Source organism: Palaemon carinicauda, chromosome 1, assembly GCF_036898095.1.
Source record: "Palaemon carinicauda isolate YSFRI2023 chromosome 1, ASM3689809v2, whole genome shotgun sequence".
Taxonomy (NCBI): Eukaryota; Metazoa; Arthropoda; class Malacostraca; order Decapoda; family Palaemonidae; genus Palaemon; species Palaemon carinicauda.
This window is the reverse complement of record NC_090725.1, coordinates 130230720-130250893: the sequence shown is the minus strand read 5'-3', so window position 1 is coordinate 130250893 and position 20174 is coordinate 130230720. Positions and strand designations below refer to the sequence as shown.

At 44.9% G+C, this 20174-nt stretch overlaps 1 protein-coding gene across 6 annotated transcripts in view; it reads right to left on the bottom strand.

The window, feature by feature from the left end:
• The window catches only part of mtSSB (mitochondrial single stranded DNA-binding protein), a 120918-nt gene extending 101337 nt beyond the window's left edge, over nt 1-19581 (bottom strand). For 2 of the 6 annotated variants that reach the window (XM_068384853.1, XM_068384838.1), the window contains exon 1: nt 19302-19581. Coding sequence is in view for 4 of the 6 variants with exons in the window: in XM_068384838.1 (XP_068240939.1) it covers nt 19302-19325 (24 nt within the window). In the remaining 2 variants the exon portion in view is untranslated. Of the gene's footprint in view, nt 1-8948; nt 8971-18952; nt 19104-19206; nt 19228-19301 lie in introns of those variants that run through there. The other 4 variants (XM_068384832.1, XM_068384846.1, XM_068384841.1 and 1 more) reach the window with 4 other exon arrangements.
• Between the last annotated feature and the right edge of the window lie 593 nt (nt 19582-20174).

Genomic DNA, 20174 nt, shown 5'->3' with positions numbered 1-20174 from the left:
CCAGATGAAGGAAAAGGCTCTGGGCTGTCCCAATGACTACAGCCAGGCGCTTGAGGCGATAAAACGTGACGCTGATCCACTGCAACCATTTTCCTCTTGAGAGGTCTAGAAACTTGACGCCAGTCACGATTCGATTGCTTGCTGACCACTGCATCATCCGATGATGAGGTAAACTTAACCTCACCTTTCCCATGGTGAGGGCGAGCGTCCCGTGAAACATCATCAGGTAAGCTCGAAGGGACGTCTGCTCGAGCGACTACGCCTCTCGTTCCCTTTCGCCGATCGACATTCCTTCTCCCAGGGGTTGGGGAACTTGGAAAAGGTCTAAGGCTAGGTGAATGACAGGTTTGAGCAGACGCACCCTCCACAGCACTGAATACATTAACCGCACTTTTGGCACTAACACTGGCACTTTTAAGCTGATTAACATCGGACATAAGTTGATTCCTGTCCGTAGCAAGCGACTGAACACTAACACCAAGGGCTTGAATCGCGATCATCATGTCCTTAAGTGTAGGCTCAGCGGTAACAGTAGGGGGATCATGAACTACCACTACAGGGGAAGGAATACGTTCAGTGACATGGGAAGAGGATAATTCTCTAGATCAAGAAGAACTACGTCTAACTCTACCTCTCTCTAACTTACGATTGTAGCGGTCGAAATCCAGCCACTCACTCTCAGACAATAAAAGGCATTCATCACATCGATCCATTAATTGACAAACTTTACCTCGACATTTAGTACAAATGGAGTGGAGATTGATAGAGGCTTTAGGAAGGCGGGTTTTACAGCCTTTCATACACTTTCTATAAACTGGGGAACGGTCAGCCATTTTGGAAAATTTAAGAGAGAGATAAAAAACAAGCAAAGGTCAAAGTTAATCCAAATCAATAAAGGTTCAAGAGAATCCGTAAGCAAAATCCAATTAAGCGAAAGCCAATAACCAAAATTTGTACATCACCAAATATACAGCAAAATTACAGGTTACAACGAGCGAATATTCCAATGATGTGGCCAGCAATGGCAGCAGGGAAGATCCGAGGATTCATGGAATAGTTACAGTTACCTGGCAAGTGGTGGCGCTAGTAGTACACCTAGCTACCCAATCTGCTATTTCCACGAGTTTTGAATTTCTGCCATGACGTCAGGGACTTAAGCTTTATATATATATCCACCGGCTAAGTCAGATGTTTTAAAAATACAAATTACTTACAAATTTGTTATTTGTTCCCATGTAGATACAAACCCTCCGCTATCTATAGGGTGACTTACTCTTAGGAGGGAGGAAGTCCTCACCAACTGGCCTTGGTCATGACCCGGGGTCCTCTCTATTTCGATCTGTGATCGATAGTAGAAGGGTCCCTACCCTCGCTAAAATCAAGTGCCGATATGAGGTAATGCACTGATAGCGGCCTGCAGAAGCTTTTGTGTGAGTGGAACTAACAGTGTGGCTTGTCTTTAACATGACAAATTCGTAGATAATTTGTATTTTTCCTAACTATACAAACCTTAGCTATTTACATGGGGTAATTACTTCGGCGTAGCTGAAATGACGAGCCATAAGAATTTTAACGAGGGTTTACTACCCCTCCGCTAGTCTTGGCAACAAACTCAGGGACGAACCTGAACGTTACCTCCCCCTATCCCCTTGAATGGGCGATGTCGTATGAGAGACCATGTGACTCAGGGAGGAGGGAGGGGCTCGTTACCGGCACTGGATCTATTGAAGGAGGCAAGCCCAGAGAGCTGGCGCTCGGCCTTGTCTCTGGCGCTCTTCATCCCCTGAGACCAGGGCAAAGCTGCGCTGGCCCTAGGGAGTTTCTGGATGGCGTAGATTCGGTCCAGGACCGTATCCTTCCCTTCACGAGGAGGAATCTCTGGGTCTGGGATCCCCTTGAGGTTCTTCCTGAGGGTCAGGACTTGCCAGAACGCGTGTTCTGACCCCTGGAGCTCTCCTCCTGATGGACTGGCAGCGAGGTCTCCCGTCCCCAGAGGCTCTTCCTGGGGAGGCTCGCAGACATTCTCCAAGGATCCATCTGGTTCCTGTCGGGTCCTTGCGGAAGACTTGGGCCTTCGGTTCCCTCCTAGGAGGGAAACAGGACTCCAGCAATGAAGGATGTTAGGCTTTCGCCCCCTCCGTACGAGAAGACTTCTCAGGAAGAGGCGGGGTTTCCCTCATTGGTGTGATGGGGGAGAGGACCGGATCTTCCGACTCTCCTGGGGATAGGTAATGCTCATCCGCAGGGGAGGGGGAGGAAGTCTGAGGAGGGATAGGAGCTTTACGTAAGGACTCGCGAAGAGACAGGATAGTCCTTGGAGGAGATACCACGTCAGGGATTCCTCTCTCCCTCTTCATGGGGGGAGGAAGTTGCTACTGATTAGTGACCCTAGTCAGAAAGCACAGGCTTCATCGCCTGCGTAAGCGCTCTGACAACGGTGTCCAACCAGGGTCGCTGACTGACCTTAGCGCGGTCAGATACTCCCTCTGGAGGGAAGGGGATCGTTCGATCCCTTGGAGGAGTCGACACATGAGGGTTCGCCTGTTCTGCACTTGCGGGGAGGGGAACTTTATGATGGCCTGTCCGTCAGAATCCCTATTGTAACTCAGGCGTGATCGCGTTGGAGATCGGTGCGCCGATCACGCTGGTGATCGCGCGAAAAGCCCTGTTCTGGGTAGCGCGTGAATGAATCGTGCGTAGCAGGATATTCGCGCAGAAGGTCCGGGAATCATTCTGCGGGTTGCCATAGCGAAGCTATTGGAACTCCGTCAGGGGCTGCAGAAGGTCCGGGAACCATTCTACGGGATGCCATAGCGAAGCTATTGGAGTCATTGATAAGATCTTGCTTATCCTGACTTGGCTGAGGACTTTTTCACCAGACCGAATGGGGGGAAAAAAAGCACGCCTCTAGGCCGCCCCACCGATCTTGGAATACATCTTGTTTGAGGGCCTGGTGTTCCAGGACTGGGGAACGGTCGAGCGGGAGCCAGAAGTTCAGGGCCGCTGCGAGCATAACCACAGTCTGGGACCTCACTAAGTTAAGACATTTTTGGATACAAGATGATTCCAAGACACTAGGAGCCCACTATATGGGTAGTTTGCAAGCACATTCCTGTACCAGGAATGATGCGAGCGGATGGGGGCAACTAGTTGTCCTCTGTCCATCTGAGGCTTTGTACTGCTAGATGGTTCTCTAAGAGAGGTGAATGCTGGTACCTCTCTGAATTGGGTCAAAGGACGAGGATGGAATGGTGCAGCATATGCCAACCCCCCCCCCCGACCTCTCTTTTGATGCATTAAAGAGAGCATCAAATCCAGAGGGAAGACGAGAAGACAGGCCTCTTTCCAGAAGCTCTCGTCTGCCACCCATCATCCGCGGATCATCCAGCGGTGAGGGGGGGAATGCATAGCAATAAACACATCTCGAGATGATATCGAGACGTGTAGCTATTTCCACGTTCTTGCAATGAAGGGGAACAGCCTGTCCTCCCTCCAACTGCCACCAATCCAGTGTGGTTGGCCGAATAGGACCGATACCAAATGGTAAACCAGTTAATCAGTACAACTTATGTTATAAGAGCGAATCTCCATAGAGATCGCTTTCCGGACAAGACACTGTACGGTAATCCCCGAACGTATCCAACCAAACCCAAGAGGGGATTGAGACGTATCTTCAATCTATTGTTGGATGGGTAAAGGGCATAAGTCTACTACATAGTAGTAACACCGAACTGTGAGCATGTCAAGCATACACACGTAGTTCGACTTAAAAATCGTGTCCGGAACTCAGTTGGAGAACATTGAAAACTTTCGTAACGGAGGTTTCGCCTTCTTAGGACAAAAAACCGTTCGTACTTCTCCGTCTCCAATCGGTAAACTGGCATTTATATTAGATGTTCCCTACTAGGGAACAGATATGCTTATGAGAAGTTTCCGGCCAGAGCCTTTGTAGGAGACAAAGACTTACGATCGGGGGAAAGGAAAAAATGCCTATAAGAAGGTAGAACGTAAATGCAGTATGTCTGGTTACAGGAAAGTAGCCAAGTAAAGTACTGAATAACCGGATTTCAGTAAGGGATATAACTATACAACTTAATAGAACGGAGATCTAATTGCAAGATGAATATAGCCCTTATTGGCAGAAAGATCGCTTGCACGCATATGTACTTGTCCATCTGCACTAGCGCATGCGTATTCTCTGCCTCCAGGAAATGTTTGCAACGAATCCGGTTGCGGGAATAATGTACGTGCGACGAATCGCAACATTATTGCCCAAGGAATTTTTTGATCGTTGACTAACTGTAATATTTTCTTGAATAAGAGCGCACATGTTCTCAAACAAAATATAGTTATAGAAGCGATCATTTCTCCCTTAGTTTACCCCTCCTCTTTATGTGAGGGGCTAGCCAGTGTTCATTACGGGTTAAACACTGGCGACTAGGCTACCAGTTGTTGAGGGACTATCTGGAAGGTGGTCTGAGGCCTCATGGTCATAGTCACGGCAGGAAGTTGTGCAGGTCCTTGCCTTTTTATTCTTGGGCTGGGGACCTCCATCCAAGGAAGATTTCCTCTTTGAGTTCATGCCCCACTTTTGGAGAAGGTTCCTGTTCTCTGTGGCTGCTCTGGCAATGATCTCTTGGACCAGTTCCTGTGGGAAAAGGTTTTTACCCCAGATGCTCGAGGTAATCAGCTTCCTTGGTTTGTGTCAGATGGTTGCTGAGGCCAAAACGAACTCTGCAGGCTCTCCTCGCTCTGAGGAAAGCACATAAGTCTTTCACAAGGGTACCCATGTGAGACTTAGCCAGGAAGATGAACATTTCTGGGGCGTTATGTTGACCTGCACTCTTTTCCAGGCAGTTCTGATGAGAAAGGGAGGCCGCAAGTCTCTCCTTTGACTCCTGTTCCCTTCTCAGAAGATGGTCTGGCAACTTTGGAAGGTTCTCATTAAACTGTTAGCCTGCTCTCTCTGGATCCAACTTAGAGACGGAGAAGGTTAGGTGGACATCCTTCCACTTCTCCTCGCAGGTAGGCAGTGCTAGAGAGAATGGTTTGCATTCTTCTAGGGTTGGGCAGGGTTTGCCCTCGTCGACTGCCTTGACGGCAAAGTCTAGTGCTTTCTCCGAAAAGGGGAAAGCGATGGAGGAAGGGGCAAGAAAGGTGGGATGTTACTTGCTCAGTGCTGAGACTTCAAAGTTGGTGTACCCGGCTCCCTTCAAGGCTTTCAGGAGGATGGCTTGCGCCTTGTCATGTTCGAAGATAATGACCTCTTTGGGTACCGTTTCCTCTCGGGGTGCATGTTCATCCCGCAGGCTCATGTAACAGTCTGGGTAGGCTGAAAAGTTAGGCCAGAACTCAAGGTCTTCAATCAGCTTGGCCCCCAACTTCTCCGAGACGAACAGTTTCCCATTCATCATGGGCATATGCTCCGCATACCTCCAGGGATTAGTTTCGGAGCAGTGAGGGAGATCCAACACTATGGGGCTTCTTAGTGGTGCCCTTGGTGGATCCGGGGCGGTCCGCCCTCTCTTGCAACAGTATCTGCTGCTGCCTGAGTGATTCCCGCATCGTCTCTTGTTCCTTTTGGAACAATTCCATCATCCAATGAATCGAAGTAAGGATCTCTTCGTTCTTGTTGACCTGTGCAACTGATTGTGGAGTTGGGGCCGAGGAAGTTGACGGCATAGGTTGGTATGCTGTCACGGCGAACTGAGGGTCTTCAGTTGCCATTGATACGGATCCTTCTTCCTCCGCTTGTGGATGTTCCACGTTTTCTTCAGGGCCTCCTTGCAGTAGGTCCTGCTCAGTGTCAGTGGACACTTCTGACATCCTCTCTTGGTGGATGTCCATGCCTTCCAGTGCCTTGTTTATGTCCGTGTCGAGCTTCAGTTGTATGAGGGGAGGCTGGACCTGTTCCTGGGGCACCATCGCATTTGGCAGAGCCTTGGGGAAAAGTAGGCACCTTAGGGAGTCATTGGGTAAGTATGGTCCTGGAGAGTTCTTCTGTAACACTCTTACCCATTTGCTAAGGGTCTCCCTCGCTGTGTCCCTAGTGTCTATGGTGACTAGGGGGGCTTCTCCAAAGCCGTTGGCCAGCAGGGTTGAGCAGGTGGGGGAACCCTTCGGGTCCCAATATTTTAAGACTCCCGACACAAAATGGCCCAATGAGTATTGATATGTTTCTATATCAGTGATATAAAAGCATACAATTTTTATTAACAATAGTAATTACTATTGTTTATGGTAGCTTAGGATAGTAACCTTGAAAGGGAGTATTAAAGACATATTTGTGTTTCCTCTCCCAGGCCACTGCTGAGACCTCCGTCAGTATTAATATTTAGTTTCCCTGATAGGGAGAATACAAGGTAGAAAAATTCTAGGAACTAGAGTTAGAGTTAGTAAATGTCTTATACTAACATTATCCACCTGTAGTATATATTAATACCAATCGGGTATTTTAGGGTCCTGATGATCAAGGAAAACCATCTGGGTGTTGAGGGAGCACTCAACCTTAACATAATATCGTGGTCCCAACAATTGTCTGCGACAGGAAACACAGAGTATGTTAGAAAACATGTGTACTACTATATAGTTGTATACAGTAGTTTTGTTGGCAGCACTGCCGGTGTTAGGTTAGTACCTGGCGGTACTAGCTGATAGAGAGAGAAAAAGCATTAAGGAAGGAGAGTTTCCTATTATTATGAATAAACATAACAGTTGGAAGTGTAGGAGGACTATCAGGCTGCCTACTGTCTCCTTGCCAGAATGAAAGTTCCAATGGAAGGGGAAAGAATCTGTCAGATTATGGCTTCCACCTATCCACAAAAGGCCTGTCGCCGGCTATGACGTCAGCGGCAATGAATGTGGATGGCAGCTCAAGGGAGAGCCGAGGACTTCCCAAAGTATGTTAGGTTTCCCACCGGCAGCCGTCAGGAGCCCTCTCAATCTTCCCCCCAATAATATTCACTTCCTGTGAAGGAAGGTAGTAAGGGGGAAGGTGGCAGAGACGGCTGAACTAACTGCTACCGGCAGGGTACCAGCCGGTAACGCAGTCACCATAGCAGGCCGGGATGACTGTCAGAATACCAGTGAAGGAATTTTGTGACGGCTATAACATCACTAAAGGACAGAAGGGAAAGGGTAAAGGATCTTATAGTTCATTGATATCAGAGGTGGCGGTAGGTATGCCGCCTTCCTCAAACAGTGAACTGAGGAAGCATGGCTTCCTGTACTGACGACATCGTCGGCGGCAAGACAAGGGCACCCTGAGTTAGTCACTATCTAAATCAAAGCCGGAGGCAGCAAGAACTTTATTTTACTCGACGGCGATGAAGAGAGACAGTGGTTGCCGCCTATAGCGGCGGTGGCACTCAGGGAGGGAGGAAGGGTTTAGCCTCTTCTCTCTGAGAGAGAATAAATATCGTAACTTATCTATAGATTCTAGAGAATGTAAATTCTCATACGAATCGAGAAGGAACGATAGGGTGAGGCTAAATGTGGGGAATTACTTTACTAACGTATATATGAGCAAGAGTAGCCTAGCTCTGGTAGGAGCCCCGGCCAAGGTAGTTGGTACCACCTGGATTCCCGCCGCATACGATAAGTAAAGTCACATAATACGAAGAGGAATAATATTTATGTATGCAAATTCACCACATGTATAATTTGCCTAAATAACTAATATTATAGCTTAATACCGGGAAATGTCGCCCTACTGACTAAAGTGTGTAGGAACACTGTCTCCTAAACCAGGGGAAAATTTGTTGCCTGGTGAAGTGGAATGTAAGGAGGTCTCCTTAGAGACCGGAGAACTTGAACCATGTTCCGAGAGGGAGGTTTCAATTCCGACTGGGAAAAGGCAAGTTGCTGTAGTGGTTTGCAGACTGTGGCCAGAGGTAGCACCTGAACTGCCTAGTGTCCGAATGCCGACCACAACCCGACATTCACTACACAACAAATATACAACGGTGGAATACCCAAAAAAACCTAAGTAACTGGTCAAGAGAACGGAGGTCTGGGCACCACCCCTTGATTTATACTGGGCAAGGGGACCCAGCTGGAATCTTGCTTTTTATCATACCTTTCATTGGGCTAGCTGGATTTTAAATAAAAGTATAAGAACATTAGGTGAAAGGAAATATTGTCTTTTCTGATAACTGGACACAGTGTGGGAAAATGAATTATGATAAATTACACTACTTATGAGATTAAAAAACAGTGGCTGAGGAAAAGACCCTGTGGTAAGAGGTTCTGAAATGAAATGCTGTATTCATAAAAACACAAGAAAAAAAAATTTATTTGTAAATATTCTATTAAGAATGCATTAATATATCACTTAAGATAGTCAAAGGCAAAATTATCATCCCTTTTGCATATTGTACCAGCAAGAGAAAAAATACTAAGCTACATGCAAGATATATCACCACACAGTTACCAAACGGGTCTTCAAAATCCTTACAAAACTATGACTGCAGAACCTGAGGATTTGAAAGACTTAGAAATATTAGGATTCTCACCATAGCCTCTAAAACAAAAAAAGCATTTCTTCAGAACTAAGCTTAAAGGAGAACCCCGCAATACTATAGTTTTATAACATCGGTAATGACCAGTAATAAACTTGAACACTTACTATCTAATGAGCCATCTATAAGGAACATATAACGGTGAAAAATACAGTACCACAATTTTCCCTAAATCAATACTGTTCTCATCAATCTCCCGTCCACCATTGGGATGCAAAGTCACTTAACCAGTCCTAATTTATGAACAGTACAGCCGCATACTATGTCGTACAAGTCTCTGCGGGCCCACTATAACAATACTCGAACACAGTCATTCCCTGCCTAACATGAATTCACTCCTTGGGCCTCTGACCAGATATGCCATTTCAAAAGCTCTTGTTAACTATCAATGTTTATGACACACTCTCAAATAGCAACACAGTAGCTTACTTCTAGTTACAAGGCGGGTTATATGAATACAGAGCAGCATCACAGACTAGTACAGACTGGTAACAGGAAATACAGTATTCTATATTTTCTCTCCCTTACACTCCCTACTGAGTGTAGGGGCTGCTGTCAATACCTGGAAAGGAATAATAACAGAGCAAAGCATTTTTTCATATATATGGGCACAGAGGGATATCAATATACAGTGGAACCTCTACACACGAACGTATCTACATCCGAATTTTCCAACATCCGAAGTAAAATTCGAGCAAATTTTTTACTCTACACCCGAATTTTATTTCGACACACGAAGTAAACATTACGCCATTGAGCGTCGAGTGCTCAGTTCTCTATTCTTGTGTGTATCGTGTGGTTGTCCTCTGTTTGGTCTGTTATTAACAGTGCTTATTTTCTTCCTTTTCTCACATTTCCTTTTTGATTTTACCTATAATCATGGTGCCTAAGAAGCTAAGTTTCAGTACAGGAAGAAGGCAATTCTTTCATTAGAATTGAAGCAAGAAATTATAGAAAAACATGAGAGCAGTGTGCATGTGAGTGATACTGTATGGTTAAACAATATGGCCGGAATAGGCCTATGATCTCGAGGATCATCAAGCTGAAGGCAGCCATTAAAGCAAATAACCATCGAAGGTGATCACCATTATTACAAGACATCGTAGCAATACCCTGGAAGAGATAGAACGCCTTTTGTTGATAGGGATAAAGGACAAAGAGATTGTTAGCAACGATCATTTGTGAGAAGGGCCAGCGTGATGAACCGAAAGAAAGAAAAAAGTGAAGCAAAGAAAACCATGATAGCATTAACAAGCTCTTTTAAATAAGACTTCTCTCTTTTTCTGTTTCCCTCTAAACATAGCATTAACATGTTCTTTAAATAAAATTCTCTCTCTCTCTCTCTCGTTCTTCTTCGCTGTTATAGTGTTAGATACGTCTATTATTTTTTTTTCCGATAGAGAGAGAGAGAGAGATTAAACAAAAATGTGTCTAGAGTACATATGATTTTTAACAGCGTCAACGAGTTGAAAAACCATTAAATGTAACTAAGAAAGTAATAACAGCTAATCTGAATTCCTTTATTAACTAAAACAAATATTGATACGAACACACTCATGTGCGTATGCACAAACACACACACAGGTGCAAAAATTGCTACGCAGTAAGAGAGACGGTCGGGGAGGAGGTAGAGATGGTGACTGCGATAACATAACTCGTCACTGAAAGTGATGAAAATAAAAAATAAAAAGAAAAAAAATGTAAAAAATATGAAATAGAAAAAAAAAAAATAAGCTAAGTTAGATTAAAATTTCCGTAGTGTAAGTTATCGCAGTCACCACCTCTACCTCCTCGCCGATCGTGTCTCCTCGTGTGTGTGTGTGTGTGTTTGCGCATACGCACACGAGTGTGTTTGTATCAATATTTGTTTTAGTTAATAAAGGAATTCAGATTCGCTGATATTGTTTTTTTAGTTACATTTAACTCGTTAACGCTGTTAAAAATCATATGTACACAACACATTTTTGTTTAATCTCTCATTTTTGTTTAATCTCTCTCTCTCTCAGAAAAAATTAATAGACGTCTCTAACACTAACAGTGAAGAAGAACAAAAAAAAGAGAGAGAGAGAGAGAGAGAGAGAGAGAGAGAGAGAGAGAGAGAGAGAGAGAGAGAGAGAGAGAGAGAGAGAGAGTATTTATTTAAAGAACATGTTAACACCATGTCTACCTTCTCGCCGATCGTCCGTCTCCTGGCGTAGTAAATCCTACACCTGCGTTGGCCTGTCTCTAAGGTAAAGTGGCAATAAAACAAATTTTCTATTTATTATTTCTTTATAATTATCTTTTTTACATGCTTCTTTCATATTATGCAGTTATGTTATTGTTATGTGTAATTATGTGTAGCCATTTATTAAGGATTTATTATGGGTTTTTAGGCTGAGGAACGAATTAAATGAATTACCATGTATTCTTATGGGAAAATTCGTTTCTACATCCGAAGTTGGTTGTGGAATGAATTAAATTCGTATGTAGAGGTACCACTGTATATATATACAGGTTTAAAAAAAATGACTATGTTTCATAAAATACAACTCCACTAAGTTTTCTTAGATACAAATATCTTATATATTGCATTGTAAGTCCGCATGAGTTAGGAAAGATCTAGCGATGAGGGGATGTCCCTTCCCTTTAGTTTTAAAGCGAGGCTTAAGGTTGAGTGATTGTCTTTACCTGCTGAAAGTGAAAAGGTAGGTCTTTTCCTTTTGCATATACTCAAGGATTCCGCTATTGGTGGAATAGAGGTATCGAGTAGAGAAATACGCTTTCCCATGACACCAACCACAGAAGGCGTTATACTTTGCCTGGTAGACTGATGCTGAAGAATTCCTCAGATATCTAGACAACCTCTTCCAACTTATTGTGAAAAGCCTCCGTGAGAGAGGAAGTACTGGGTAGTCTCCATCCGTACAATCATACCAAAGCTATAGCTTGTGGTAGATGTCGAAGTGTGTTTGTCTGCGACGTGGAGAGGGTTTTCTTGGAGGCTCTATCAGGAGATGCAAAAGGTTTGGAAACCGTTCTGCGTAATGCCATAGCGGAGCTATGAGAGCCCTTGAGAAGCTGACCGATGTTCTAGCCTTCTTGAGTACCCTTCTCCAAACAAAACAGGGACGAGACGTAAACGTCGTTGTTGTACCCACCGTTATTGGCATGCTTCTTGCCAGAGAGCCTTGGGATCTAGGACTGGGGAGCAGCGGAAGCCTGAGGTTCAGGGGCATTGCGAACAGATCCCTAGCGGGAGAACCCGTAAAGTCGTGACTTTGTCGGCTACAAGGTGATCCAAAGACCATTTGGTACACCTTATCCGAGATGCTGTGCACTGATTGTCGGCGAGCACATTCCTCTAGTCTGGAATGAAGCGGGCTGATAGTGGTACCGAACGGACTTTGGCTATACTGTACTGTTAGATGGGAAGAGGCTGCGAGCAAGTTCCTTCTTGCTTGTTGATGTGAGCCTCTATGTGGTGTGTGGTGTTGTCACTCATCACATCACTGAGTGGCCCGTTAGGAACTGATGAGGCTGTTGAAGGACTGGAAAGTTGGCCTTCATCTCTTAAGAGATTCAAGTGAAGGTACTTTCGGACTCTGTTCTGAGGCCTGAGATCGTGTGGTACAGCACTATGGTCCCTCCTTCCTTCTTTTGATGTCTACGCACAGCATCAAGTCCGAGGGGTGGGGAAGGATGAGAAGGTTATACCACTCTGTAGATTCTCAACTGACACCCATCCTTTGAGGTTCGTCCAAACTTCTGGTCCCATAGGGGTCAGAATGTCTGGGGAATCGAAGGCCTGATTACAATCGGACTCAAGCCGCCCCTGGAGAGAATATATATTGAGGTGGCAGTTGGAGGCTAGACAGGCCAGAGATGATAGATGTCCGAAAAACAAATAGTCACTCTAAGCTGGGAGTTCTTCTCGTTTTGAGAAAGGGTCTTGTGACTTTTCTATGCCTGTCTTTGATGAGAAGCTTTTGTGGAGATTGGTGTCTGGAATCATTCCCAAATACATGAGGGAAGTAGGGAAGACTTCCATAGGTTTACCTTGATCATACGATCTTGGTAAAAAGACTTAAGAAGTTCTGGTGCTAATGCAAAGTTGCCACCAAGTCTGCTAAGGTCAGTCAGTCGTCCAGAAACGGAGACAGAAGCCGATCCTGTGAGACCAGGATGGGTGCTGTGGGAAGACCGAAGCACTGCCCTGAACTGGTGTTTCTTGTTTGTCTAGACTGAATCTTCAATCCTTCCTAGAAAATGGATGGTTCGGGCCTGGAAGTATGCGTCCTTAAGGTCCAGCGTGAAAATGAAGACCTGTGGTCTCAGCCCTTGTCCGAACTCCAACATGGTGTGGACATCGACCGAAAGGGAGAGCTCCTTGCGGAGCCTTTTGCATGGGAGATTGTTGACTCTGGGGTCTTGACTCGTGGTGTAAAAGATCAGACGCGATACCCTGTGTAAGGATTCTTCCCTGGGAGAGAACTCTTTTAACTGACAGAAGTAAGGCAACGCTTAACCCTACCATGCGCCCTGACGGAATTGATGCTATTCTTTAGAGCAGCATCAGTCTGGTGAATGTTAATCAATGGCTAACAGCTGGGTATCATGGTTATTGTGCAGTAGGAGAGTGCTAGCGAGTAGTCACCTGTCGACAAGCCGCTGATGGTGGTTGTCGATTGTTTGCCGATCACTATAGTGGATTGGTGTGATGGCGAACAGTGAGTAGCGAGAAGTGTGTTGTATGCCTTCTGATCTAGGGAACCACGGGCAGAGGTTGACTAGTAAATCCGAGTCACGAACTGCTGGTGAACGGCGAATTGCCGATGACCGGTGAATCAGCGATCTGTGAGCCGAGGATGGTAACTGATAAGCAGATGAAGGCTGTCTGGTCAGTCAGCCAAGGAAGGTTGGTGATTAATGAGAGAGATGAGCAAGAAATTGGCGATCTGGTGATCGGCGAGCTAGCGATCAGCAAACGGTGATCTAGCGATCAGTCAGTTGATGATTTCTCATTGGTTATTAGAGATTTGCGAGCTAATGATAGGCCGTTTGCAACGTTCAGATCGTGTTTGATGTTCGTTGGTACTGACAAGAAAAACTCCTAAAGAGAAAGGGACCAAGGGTTCCCTGTGAGGGCTCTCAACCGATGGTAGATGCGTTTGAGTCCACTTGGAAGGTGGAATCTTCGGGATCTTGAACCTTTCTGTGAAGCCTCTTCCCTCTTTTCCCGGCGGCCATGCTGTAATGTGTTTGCCGGGAGAGGAATGGAGCAATGGTGACCTGTCAAAAAGTTTTCATTCTTTTTGCCAATTGCGCGAGTGCGCAGGAGAGTACTGCAGCAATGGGGCACAGGATGATGCCGGTGCTCATTTTCTGCTGAAGGGAAGTTTTCGGTGAATGCGCAGAAGAGCGCTGGCGAGCAGGCAAGCGTTAGTGCGCAGGCGAGCGCTGGCTCTTTGGATTTGAGAATGCAACTGCGCAGGAGAGTGCTGGATCTGAGAGAGCAAGTGCGCAGAAGAGCGTTGGCGAGCAGGCAAGCGCTGGCTCTTTGTCAAGAGCCGGCGCATTGGCAAGCGCTGGATCTGAGAGCCCAAGTGGGCAGGATAGCGCTGGCGCGAAGTAAGGCACTGTGTAGGGTGTTGTGCAGTCTCCCTAGAATGCGGAGAATGCACAAAATTGCGGGCGAGAACTCGCACGTAGGAGAGCGCTGGCGCGCGCGGAAGAGTGCTGGAGTACGAGCACGGATGACTGCAGGCGTATGCGCGTGGAAGTGATGGCACTCAGGAGAGAGCTGGCGCGCAGGCGAACACTGGTGCTCAGAGATCGTTGGCGCATAGGACAACGATGGCGTTAGCGTGCTAGAGTGCAGGAGAACGATGGCATAAGCGCGCGGGAGCATGCTGGAGTGCAGGAGAACGATGGCGCGTGCTAGAGTGCAGGAGAACGTTGGCATGCAGGAGATCGTTGGAGCGCAGGAGATCACCGACTCCTGCGCGCTAGCACGTAGTTGAGCGCTGGTTGGCAGGAGAATGTCGTAGGTTCGCTGGTGAGCTGGCAAACGTTGCTCTCTGTGGCGAGGTTGCGCTGGTAGGTCTCGGCAGGTCAGCTGGCAGGACGATCAGGAAATGGAATATGCCCTTTGGAAGGGCGATCGCGAACGATCAGAGTCCAGGAACGAAGTTCGAGGACTAGCTGCAGCGTCTTCAGGAGAAGGTCCAGGAACAGATGATGACCATGAGGGCCGGTGGACCAGCAAGCTGACCTTCAGCAGTAGCAATCCTCCGAAGAGGAGTCTCTATGAGTGGGCCCCCTCGCAAACGAGAGAGGTGATTACTTCGCAGAAGAGACTTGCCTAAGACTAGGCCCCGCCCCTGAAGGAAGAGAGACTCAGCAAGGGGGGAGCGTAGTCTAGGCGAAGACAGCAACAGCAGTCGGAGTCGATGAAGTGATGAAGATGCATGAAATTCTCCCTTGGAAGAGAGAAACAACCTCACACCTGGGGAGGAAAACTCTCCCTCGGAAGGGAAAGTTGTCCAACCCCTGAAGGCGAACCTCCTGGTAGCGCTCTAAGATGATCTGACAAGAGTGCTACCTGAGGAAGCGTAGCCGGCGCTAGTTCCTCGAAGATGAAGTGCTGATCAGGTGTTCTAACGGGCTTACTTCTAAGAGAAGGGATGACGCCCATGACGACGTCCTCTGAAGGACGGCAGTGACAGCAGATTTCCCAGGCATGAATAGATCTGCTTTGTCGGCACTCTTAGTCGAACGAAGAAAACTGCACCTCTAACTGAGGAAAAATAAAATCAATTATGTAACAGAAAATTCCCTTGGGAGGAACACCTAGTCCGCGACGGGACGGGCGACCACCGAGGGAACAAACATGAAATAAGTACTGCACTCTCCCTTCCCCGGTCAACATCGATGGGAGAAGGGGAGCGGAGAGTAATTGTAATAAAACAAGAACTACAATTATTTAAATCAGTTAAAAAAATTCACTAATAGTAAGAACCACTGATCCTCCGAAGGGAAGTGTTCCCCACGGAGAAGATGCTGAAAAGTTGGATTACAAACAATTACAATTTCACTTAAATAATTGAGAAAACAATCAGAAGCGCAACCTAACCCACGAACGGGAAAGGTGCTCCCCCCGTTAGTACACTGTCGGAGGCCCATGAAAGGTGAACAGCCTTGAGAATAGAAAGACCGTAGTCAATCTCTGAGAGGCCACACTCCCTTCGCTCAGTAATCCATAGGTTTCTCGTACGAAGAGGGAAAGGCGAAGACAACACTTGAACGAGGATGGTCCAAACAATGAAAATTCCCCTGCGGTGGCGGCCGAGTCAACGGTAGGTTGTCCGCCGATGGGAAGACCGATGGACAAGGGGGGGGAGAGGTCGGAAGGGAAGGTGCCCTGGTCTTGTGCAAGTGTCTTGTGAACCTGTCGTTTATGTATCACACGCACAGCACAAACACTGAAAAGGAAACTTACAACATTTCTATATATATATAAATATATATCACAAATTTTTAAGTAATTTGTATTTTTCCTAACATACTTACCTAGAACTACCTTCTTAGGAGTTACTGGTAACTCTACCTAACCGACCAGCTTTTTGTATAGTTTACCCTCTTTCCGTTTCCTAAGGGGTCAACCTCAGGCGGTGTGATATGTGCCCTGAGGCGACCCGGGGTCGGGAAGCGTGCTAGCTCAGGTCGGCGACTCCTCAGTAAGTTTCTGGTCGCGACGTGATCATCATCTTGCCGCGCTCTCTCTTACCTTGTGCGACCCTTTGTGTCCCCCGATCCTTTGTGCTTACCACGCGTTACCCACGTGTTTCCCTTTCACTTTCCCTTTGCATCCTTGTGTCTCTTGGTGTATTAGCGTTGCGTTATGGAGCAGCCTCGTCGTTGCCCTGGGCCTGTGGCTGGGAAGTCCTGCGGGGCTCTCCTTTCGAAACCTGAGATTGATCCCAACTCCTTGTGCTCCACGTGTAGGGGAAAAGTGTGTTCCCCTGCCTCTACGTGCCCGGAGTGTGCTAACTGGAGTGAGATCCAGTGGGTGCTTTTCGGGACTAAGAAGAAGGCGGCGGCTATGAAGTCGCCTAAGGAATCCAGTATCTCGTCGCCTGTGGTTTCTCCAGACGTCTCGGCAGACCGTAGCTCCCGTCCTTCTTCCCCTACCCAGAGTAGGGGACGAGGTAAGTCCGTTGCGGGGAAGAGGCCCATTGCCCTTCCCCAAGAGTCTGATATTCCTGTGGGGGAAGTGTCTAGTGTGGGGCAGGCATGTGTGGGGCCTGAGGGTAGTGCGGGAGTTTATATATATATATATATATATATATATATATATATACATAAATATTAAGAATGTTTTCACACACACACACACACATATATATATATATATATATATATATACGTAATTTTTTACAACACCACGCTCTCCATTTACTCCAAAATAATGCATCACGAACTTCTGTTTATGTACGCTGGCATCACGAATTCTGTTTGGTTGACTATGTTGACACGTCAGTTCCGAGTCGTTGGGTGAGGAAACCGAGCTATTTTCTTTTCAAAACCCCTTCCCCCTTTCTCAACATCTCTTGCTAATTATTGCTTTCCCAGAATTTAAACAACCACCTAATTACTGTGCAAGAAGATGAGAACTGCAGGATTGCATTATTTTGGAGTAAATGGAGGGCGTGGTGTTGTAAACAATTACCAAATATATATATATATATATATATATATATATGTGTGTGTGTGTCTGTATGTGTGTGTGTGTGAAAAAGTAAGTTAAAAGACAAAAATTAATGGCAATACAAAATAGGCGAGGAGGAAGAACGGATACAACCGGTCTCCATCCAAGCCAAAAGTAAAGTGAGCTAAATCACCCGTGTGTGAGTGGGAGCGGTAGTAAGCTACTCCCCCTAATCCTCGCTAAATTTTAATGGCTCGTCATTTCAGCTTCCCAGAAAGTAATGCCACTAAATAAATAGCGTAGGTTTGTATTCCAGTTACGGAGCAAATATATGGTTCATGTAAGTGGCTGAAAACAGGCCAAAACAAGAATATTTATCACTTTTGAAATTTATAAATTTATCTTGGCAATCTTTACAGAATATTTGTAGAAGAAATGTGCTGGTCTTCCAAAAAAATTAAGTCAGAATCGGACCTATGAGGCATTATTGAGTGGTTATTTTTTAATTTCACACGAGTAATAATAGCTTTACACTGAACAGAAAGCATTTCCTTCATAATCAATTGCCGACATAAATGAAATTTACACTAAATTTTGAAATAGATTGATGTACTTCCGTTACGTTCCTTCTTGAAGGCATCTTTATGTGATGGTGGATAAGTTGAAACTGAGGGGAAGGTTGAAAAAAAAAAATGGCTATTGGAGAACAACATCCGGGAACTTATGAAGAAGTTTAAAAAAAAACTACCTGACAAGTACATCATTGTAAATGCACAGAAATTCCCCAAACTGATGGGAAAAAATGCATGCGCAATAAGTCTCCTCCAATCTCTCAGATGTAAACAATGGACTTAAGAGTGAAAAATATACTTCATATTTTAACAGATCGATACGTAAGTTATTATGCCTCAGCCCCTATGGTATTTGTTTACAAGACCACGCTCTCCATTTACTCCTAAATTATGCAATCCTGCAGGTCTCTTCTTCTTGCACAGTAATTATGAGATTTTTTAAATGCTGGGGAAGCAAAAAATGGCAAGATATGTTGAACAAGAGGAGAGGGGTTATAAAAAATCTAGCTCGGTTTCCTCACTAAACGGCCTAAAGCTAACATCGTAAACAAGTCAACCAAACAGAATTCGTAATACCAGCATACATAATCAGAAGTTCGTGATGCCAGCGTACATTTGATATATATTCTAAATATATACTATATCAAAAATGGATTGATTACTCAAGTGTCCATGAAATGTGCAATTAACAAATAGTGACACTTTTGAGTAATCACTCAATGTTTAATTTAGTATATTTTGAATATACAGTATATCAAATGTACGCTGGCATCCAGAACTTCTGTTTGGTTGACTATGTTGAAATGTCAGTTCCAGGTCGTTTAGTGAGGAAACCTAGCTAGTTTTTTTTTTTTAACCCCTCCCCCCTTCCTCAACATTATCTTGCCATTTTTTGCTTTCCCGACATTTAAAGTACCTCCTAATTACTAAACAAGAAGAGGAGAGCTGCAGGACTGCATAATTTGCGAGTAAATGGAGAGGGTAAACAAATACCGCCCCTATTAACCATATAGAAAAATACCAAACTAACCAGCACTCGTCCATTTCTTATAGCGAATTCCAGTTTCACTAGTGGTTAAGTATCATATATTTACCCAAATTATCTTAGTAAATCTTTACCTGTGCACCATCAATAATAAAAAACTGCCCCTAGCCTATGGTATCCTACTTACCTTAGATGTCCTGGGACACATTGTTATTACACACCAAACATCTTTGAACACCCCCGGCAGGTAGCCAGTTAAATTACCCACCGGGTTATAAAATTACCCAGGTTGTGTCTAGACGCTGACATGACTATGCCTATACATTCTACGAGCGCACAAAAAATAAGGTGATACCAAGCATTAATATTGCCAGCATAACTGTACAACTACGACTATGCTTCACGCTTTATTAAATCCAAATTTTAATTGTTATATATTACCATAATATCAAGTTAGCCCGCCAGGATTTGGTCAAGTTATTGAAAAGGGCACCCACATCTTTTCAAATAATTAACAAATAAGTCTTGAAAATTACCTGTCCCAAAACACTTCGAATCATATCTTTGAATTCTGAGGATGCCCAATCTGCCGGTGAATTACGATGTCAACAGGTTAACGTTGAAAGAATACTTAAGTAAAACACACTGACTTCTTTTAAATTGTTAAGCGTGTATGATATGGTCTGTAAGCACTCTAGTCTAGTAACTTTGCGTAACTATAAAGAGGGCACTGGGCAGTATGCATGCGAGTTACGAGAAGCTATTAAACGTTTGCAGCAGACTACGCAGGCTGAGATGATGATGAGATTTTGCCGTCACAAACAGAATGCATATTGTATTCGTGTTGATGTGCCTTCAAAGTAAACAATTAATAATATTCTTTTAGCCTGTGCACTTTATTAACTGGAAAAAAATCCCTTAAAAGAACTGGGTATGGCATATTGTGCAGTGTACGGTAGCTAAACATTGTGCTTGAAATTACAATGATTCCATCGAACCCAAATATGACATAAGGGAGCTATTTGGTTTCGTAAACAACTATTCAGTGGTTATACTATCTTCCCTAGTATGAAAGGGCAGACCAATGTAGGGTCTCATTTGTAAATTAAGTGAGAGAAAGGACAGGCTGGTATTGAATAAAGTTATCAAGTTAGGAAATAGATGATAGTTGAAATTTTTTGACTGCGAAAATGTAATAAGATTACAAAATATAATCAAGAAAGACGCAATGAAGTAACAAGAAAGGAGAGAAAATATAAATGACAAAGTTCAAAGAAATGTCTTTCAAGAGGAAATTTAAGACTTTTTTACAAGTGTTAGGAGAAACAGAGGAAATAAAGGGAACGATCAGATATCTTCAGGGGAATTGTAATGTGGAAAGAAGGAAGTGGGGAAGTATCGGACTGTGA